At 35.7% G+C, this 7,227-nt stretch overlaps 1 protein-coding gene across 2 annotated transcripts in view; it reads left to right on the top strand.

Annotated features, from left to right (window-relative positions):
* LOC110038968 (methyl-CpG-binding domain-containing protein 10-like) overlaps nucleotides 1-6,672 on the top strand; it is a 35,593-nt gene extending 28,921 nt beyond the window's left edge. For both annotated transcript variants that reach the window (XM_020743899.1, XM_020743900.1), the window contains 3 exons: nucleotides 4,340-4,490; nucleotides 4,577-5,531; nucleotides 5,673-6,672. In XM_020743899.1, coding sequence (XP_020599558.1) covers nucleotides 4,340-4,490; nucleotides 4,577-5,531; nucleotides 5,673-6,339 — 1,773 coding nt within the window. In that variant the 3' untranslated portion in view covers nucleotides 6,340-6,672. The remainder of the gene's footprint in view (nucleotides 1-4,339; nucleotides 4,491-4,576; nucleotides 5,532-5,672) is intronic.
* The last annotated feature ends 555 nt before the right edge of the window (nucleotides 6,673-7,227 follow it).

Below are 7,227 nucleotides of genomic sequence, written 5' to 3'. Positions count from 1 at the left end.
TCAGTAAGCCGTGACTGAAGACTACGCTCGGATTTTCTCAAAAAAATATCTTAACATTGCAGGAAAGTTAATGAAGTTACTGAAGTGGACTTCTGATTTTGACTTAAACCTTGAACCTCCCACTGTACCAGTATGTTTTAGTTTACCTGGACTCAAACTGTATTATTTAATCATTAAGTTCTTTACTCTATTGGGGCCATACTTGGGGATCCTCTGAAGCTCGATCTACCTACCTTCAATCTAACCAGGCCTTCTGTTGCCAGAATCATTGTGGAACGGGATACCACTTTACTTGATATTACAGAAGTTTGGTTGGGCACAACACATAATGGATATTGACGACAAATTGTCATGGAACATAAATCTTTCTATTCTACCCACTGAAAGATGTTTGGGCATATCCTTGAAAAATGCGACAAACTCCATCCTAACTTGAAATCTACAGCTCAAGCGAATAAGGATGGGTTTAAACCCACTTTTTTGGACACATTGGCCCCACCTGTGAAGAAGATTACCACAAGATAGGAATTGGTGTTTGATTTAATTGCTCCCGGGGACCCACTTTCTGGCAATACTATTTCTGTTTTTGCGATTGATGTGTGACCGGATGGCCCTGCTGAGTAACCTACACCTTCAAACATTATTGAAAACAATACTAAGGAAAATGTTTGAACCGATAATCAAGAGAGCCTTGCAGCTCCTCGTCCCTAGGAAGTATCCGGTACAGAGGCGACAATACATACTTATACTAGAACCTAATATGGTTACAACAGTTGACAATCCTTCTATTGCAGTTCTACCACCTCATCTAAACGAGCAAGTCGTTATTGTTAGTCAAGCGCAAGGGATTCAACAACTTATACATGTTCGACAATATGTTGACCAACATACTGATCTGATGAGTCAGTCTTCAGACGAGGAATGACATGTTTACACATCCAGGAGGAAGAAGAAGAATGGTGGCCTACTTGAGCTCAGAAATCTAGTGGATGACACATTGGTTACTTTGGGTAATGACACACAACTCACCAATTTGCTAGCCGACCCCTTTCCTAGAACTAGAGACAGAGGCAAGACTAAATTGAGTCGTCCCTAATGGTGGTTTTGACTTTTTTTGGTATTACATGTATCTTTGTTTTTTTTTTTTTGGTGTTGTACCGAAAGGCACCTGTGACATGAAGAACTTCCATTACTTGGAGGCTTTAGCTCATAGTTTATTCTTCTAAAAAGAATATAATCTTGATTTTTCAAGAATTGTATGAGCTTTACTCTTCACCAAATATTCATGGTTTTATTTATTTTTTCAGAGCCATTTCTTGGGTAATAGATAAGGAATCACATTATGTATTTTTTTGTCTTGACATTCTTAATGCAAGATTGGTAACCTATTGGTAGGAGATATTTATAATAGGTGGCTGAGCTATGTGGTATTAGACTTTCCCATCAAATTGGCAATGACATCTGATGTTTCCAGTGTCAATTAGAAATTATTATTTGCTCTTTAAATTTGTTTATGGGGTTTTGCATTTATCTTTCTTTAGTTTTTTTTTTCACATCTCTTTTTGAAATTTGAAGTAATCGTCCCATTATTATCTTTTTGCTTGGATTTCATTTAGTATCAGGCAGAACCATTTCTTAAATATTATTGATGACTTTGACGATAATAAACAACATGAAATTCAAAAAATTAATGAAATTTTATGGATATTTTACCAAAAATAAATGTTTCAAAACGAGTTTGAAAAGAATAAACTCTGGCATCTATCCCTCATCGCATGACTATTTCTCTGCCTTCTCATCACTTATATCATCCACAACGTCATAACTGCAAGCCATGATCCCTTTCCCTCGAGTCCCTCTAAACTTTTTTTTTGTTTTTGATCTCTTAATTTCCTATTTGAACAAAGCCTTTCTACTCGACCATCCTTCCACTTCTTCAGTTGACAACATTTCCCACCAACCTTTCCCACCTCCCAATCGGCTTGCATTCTCATCATCCAGAAAACATGCATTTGGCCCCCTCTCTACGCAAATAACTTGTCCTCTCACACATCTATAGATTATTCAATTTTTTTTTCTTACCTACAATGCATTGTGGCATCAAACCAACTTGTTTTTATTTTTTGCATCTCTCTATGAATGCAGCTATAATTTTCAATCATATTTCTCTCAACAATTTTGTAAGGATTTCGAAAAAGGGTTGAAGGATCATTAATCTTTGTGTTGGTTTGTATGAGGCCCTTGTTCCATTGATCTTCAATCCATGTAGAGCTTAAAGACCTTGGTGATTTATGTTTCCCTATGTTGATCTTTGATTTGGGTTCATGAAGATGAATGCTTGCCTTTGGTTGCCATGCTTATTCGAAGCCTAGCATTTATTTCATGTCTATATGGTAGAAGTTGGTATGGCCATAATATAACTTCAACATTGCCGACATATTCAAGGCCTCTAGTTGATGGTAGGCAGGGTGTTGTCGTGGAAAGGAAACATGTCGATAGAATTCTTATGCCCAGACACGCATTAAATGATTTAATATTAAATGCAAATAACCTTTGATTTTTTTTGCATAAAATGCATTCATTATCTTATTCAACTATTTGAGTTTAGTGGATGACTGTAGATCTAACTTTACAATTCAACTAAATTATTTTGTCAAATAAAGTATTTAAAAACTTAAAATTTATATAAATGTTTAGGTACTGCTAAGTGCTAACTCATTGATAATTGCGTTTTCATTTTGAAGAGCATATTTTATCAAGATTTTGATGGAGTAAAGAGTTTTCAGAAGCAGCTACACATCATTAGATTGTGAATGTGGCGTTATAATTCAAAGATTGCTTTTATAAGATATGCTATACACAAAAATGCTTATGGACATATAGGCAATCCAATTTATCACAATTTTTCATGACAGGTACTTGGTTGATTCGATAGATGGATCAAGCACATTGATTTTATTAATTTTTTAGTTGATATAAGGTTTAAATGATAGAGCAATCTAGTTAATCTAAGGCTTCTAATGAGTAGCTATTATTTGGCTGTTTTTCCTATATGGCGAGGTTATATTTCCAACAAGTTGGTACTAATTTATCAATGTTACAAGATTATTAATTTTTTGGGGTGGCTACGGTTTTTTGTAAAGGTAGTTACAAACCTACTGTAGGAAACATAACTTTTTTTGAAAGTTGATGTGGATTTTTTTTTTTAAATATAATGTTGGATAATAGTTTTCTCATATATATCACACTTTAATAGATCTGACTCTCAAAATCATCTATTTACCACAAAAGTTTTTGAAAAGACGTTAGAAAGCAGTGCTACATTGATGTGTGTTTGCAGCCTGTAATTTAAAGTAGTGAGAAAGAGATCATGCAAATTTCATCATTTATTAATCATTCTAAGTTCAAAACAATAGTTATGTCAAACTTCCATTAAACTTAGGGGTTATTGGTTCAAATTTGTTAGGCTTCTATATGAAGTTTTAGAATGACAATTTGAAGCGAGTGTTTTAATGTGCTTCTTTTTTTCTCATGATTGTAATTTTCACTTATGAGTCTTTCAATGGATGTAATCATCATGATTAATTTGTGTCACTGCAAGCTAACACGATCATTAAAGCAAAATGTGGCATTTCTAATTGATTTAAACTTTTTCCCAATTGATGACGGTGACATAAAACTATTAAGCCAATCGGACCAACTTAATCAATTAGGCCGAATCTTAAGGAAGAAAAGCTTAATTTTTCTAGGAAGACAAGCACTCATACTCGTCTTGTTAGAGGAATAGCATACTTTGGTGTTAGGTAATCTCTATCGGTGAAGGATTACCTTCAAGCATGCTGAATTTGTACCACCAAATAATTAATAATATATAAATTGGTTGCATATAACACTAATAAGTATAAATTGATTTAAAATTTTAATAATTGTTTGGAAGAAAATCATACTTCTGTTTCAGGATTGTTGGTTGCTCTTGTATAAGGAGCTAACAACAGAGGGTTGTCTGTTGCTTTTCTAGATGAGAAGACTCGAGAGGCAAAGATGAAGAAAGCATATGGTATTGGGGGCTTAGAGATAGGACTTAGTATTGGGCTCATTGGGATTCTACCTTTTCAATTATTCAGTATTTTAAAAAATCAAAATTATACTCAAATTTGCCTATTTTACAATGCAAGCACATTTTCTTTGTTCAAATTAATTTACAATATGATGCTCTAATGTAAATAGATTGCTCTGCATGTTTGCCCAGATTGTTTATTAGACTGCATTTTTTTCCTCCTACTTCCATGAACATTGTTTCTACCTGTTGTTATATGCTTCATCTATCTTTTTACTTCAGTTTGCTCCAAAGAAAGCTGGGACTCCCATGAGGAACGAGATTTTTTTCATTTCTCCCACTGGTGAGGTGATTAGAAACAAGAAAAAGTTGAACCAATATCTTCGGTCTCATCCTGGAAATCTTTCTTCTTCTGTATTTGATTGGGGAACTGGTTGGTTTATTTTTGCTCTTTATTTTTATATTATCTACACAATCGATGTCTGTACATTGCTGTTACTTACCGATCAGTGAAAACAGGTGATACCCCAAGGCGCTCTGCTAGGATTAGTGAAAAGATAAAAGCAATGGAAACTCTACAGGAAGAACCTCCAAAGAAGCGAGGAAGGATTTCTAGCTCAAAGAAAGAAATCAAACAGAAAAATGGTGTTGTAGATGAACAGGCGGAGGATGAGGCACTGGAAAGTAGAAATGTAACCACACTAGGACTAGAGAGCTTAATATACGCTCAAATGAAAAATGATGAGGCTGGTTCAGTGAATGGAAAGGAATTGGCTGCTACTAGAGCGATTTCAGGGGATAATTCTAAAGATGATTCAATTGAAGGAACTAATAATGAAAAAGATGATTTAGATGCAGAAGTAGAGAATGAGGAACCGAAAAGTGAGGAAGGAGTAGCTATACCAGCGGCAGAGAATGTTGAAGATGTTGATATAAAAGATGCTGTGGGTAGTTCGTTGAATGTAGGAAAGAATGAGATTGCTGCTGAAGATATCGAGGATAGTTTTAAGGTAGATTCAAATGAAGGGGCTAAACATGAGAAGAATAATATAGATGCAGATTTAGTTGATGAACCACCTGAAAGTGAGAAGACAGCTACACATGTGCTAGAAAGCGTAAATGATGCAGATATGAATGATGCTGAAGATGTTTCAGTGAAAGGGAAGGAAGCGGCTGCTACTAATGCTATTGCGGATGATGGTTCTGCCAAGGTTAATTTGACTGAAAGGACTAAAGCGGAAAAGCATGATGTTGATGCGGTGGTAGATTATGAAGCACTTGCAAGTGAGAAGCGGGTGGCTATACAAGCACTAGAGAGCATAGATGATGTGGATAGCTCGGTAAAAGGAGAGAAAGATACTGCTGCTAAAGTTATTACAGTGTGCAGTTCTTCTAAGGTTGATTCAGACGAAGGAAGTAAACAGGAAAAGGATAAGGTTGTTGTGGATGAGGCAGTGGAAAGTGAAAAGGTAGCAAAAGGAGAGAAAGATACTGCTGCTAAAGTTATTACGGTGTGCAGTTCTTCTAAGGTTGATTCAGATGATGGAACTAAACAGGAAAAGGATAAGGTTGATGCAGATGTTGTGGATGAGGCAGTGGAAAGTGAAAAGGTTGTGAAACAAGCACTAAAGAGTGTAGAAGATGCAGATCCGATGGATGCTGATGGTGATTCTGCAGGAGAGGAAGAATCTGCTGCTAAAGCTATTCCTGAGGACACTTCTGTAAAAGTTAATTCAAATGACAAGCCCGTAAAAATTGATTCAAATAATGAGGCATTGGAAAGTGAAATTGTGTCTAAACAATCAGTAAAGAGCGTAGAAGATGCAGATCCAATGGATGCTGATGATGATTTTGTAGTAGGAGACGAAGAATCTGCTGCTAAAGCTTTTATTGAGGACACTCCTGTAAAAGTTGATTCAAATGATAAGCCTGTGGAAAAGGACAAAGCCTATAAATATGACGTCTATCAAGATTCTGCTGTAAATCCAGCTGAAGGAGAAGAAAATGAACTGAAAAAACAGGCACAGTGGGAGCAGAGTATAGATGTGACTGTCATATCAACCCAGGAGGAAACTGTTTTGGAAAGCGAAAACTTGGTTGTGTCTCAAGTGTTAACACACAAGACCGAACGATACAAGGACAATTTAATTGTGGAAGAAGTCAAGGACAAGCCCTTATTAAATGATAATCACAAAGGTGAGCAGGTTTCTCCCTCCAAAGTTATTCCGACTGCGAACCACGTAGAGTTGCAGAGCCCACATAAGGCTTCGGCACTTGTTTGAATGAATTTGAATCCGGCTGTGGGGAGCCATTTATTGTTGCCTGTCTGGGTATAGGTGTGTGTTGACCGCCTCACTGCTTTGCTTATATGGCCTGTCATCTCTATTATGATACTAAAATTTGTTGATATCTACTGCATCTTGACAATGTGATGACCGTGACTCAAAGTTGATTCCTATTGTTATTAAACTTAGCAGAGGGGAGGTGTGAACTCCCTTAGGTGAGAATATAAATTGTATTTTATTTGATCCTGTTTTAACGTTGTGGTTATGTAACGTTGAATAAAGATTTTAGAACAACCTGCGAGGCCTCTACAACTGCTCTTTTATTGTTTTTCAGAGCCTACTCAGAGTAATTGTTGTTACGTAAGGTTGCATTTTCGGTCGCTTTAGTAAAATATCAATATAAGTTCTCAAGGTTGAGCATTATGGTATTTGACTTTTTCGTACATGATATGTGAGTCGGAAACTATTTTCTTATTTATCTGTTGATTTTAGAAGGCTTCTACTCAGAGTAATTGTTGTTACGTAAGGTTGTATTTTCGGTCGCTTTAGTAAAATATCAATATAAGTTCTCAAGGTTGAGCATTATGGTATTTGACTTTTTCGTACATGATATGTGAGTCGGAAACTATTTTCTTATTTATCTGTTGATTTTAGAAGGCTTCTACTCAGAGTAATTGTTGTTACGTAAGGTTGTATTTTCGGTCGCTTTAGTAAAATATCAATATAAGTTCTCAAGGTTGAGCATTATGGTATTTGACTTTTTCGTACATGATATGTGAGTCGGAAACTATTTTCTTATTTATCTGTTGATTTTAGAAGGCTTGTACTTGTAAGAAAAAAAGCCAAGGAAATTCTTGTAATCATCAGGGCTAACAAATTATGTGA

Source organism: Phalaenopsis equestris, unplaced genomic scaffold, assembly GCF_001263595.1.
Source record: "Phalaenopsis equestris unplaced genomic scaffold, ASM126359v1 Scaffold234596, whole genome shotgun sequence".
Classification (NCBI taxonomy): Eukaryota; Viridiplantae; Streptophyta; class Magnoliopsida; order Asparagales; family Orchidaceae; genus Phalaenopsis; species Phalaenopsis equestris.
Note: the sequence above shows the minus strand (reverse complement) of the source record. Positions and strands in the feature narration are given on the sequence as shown.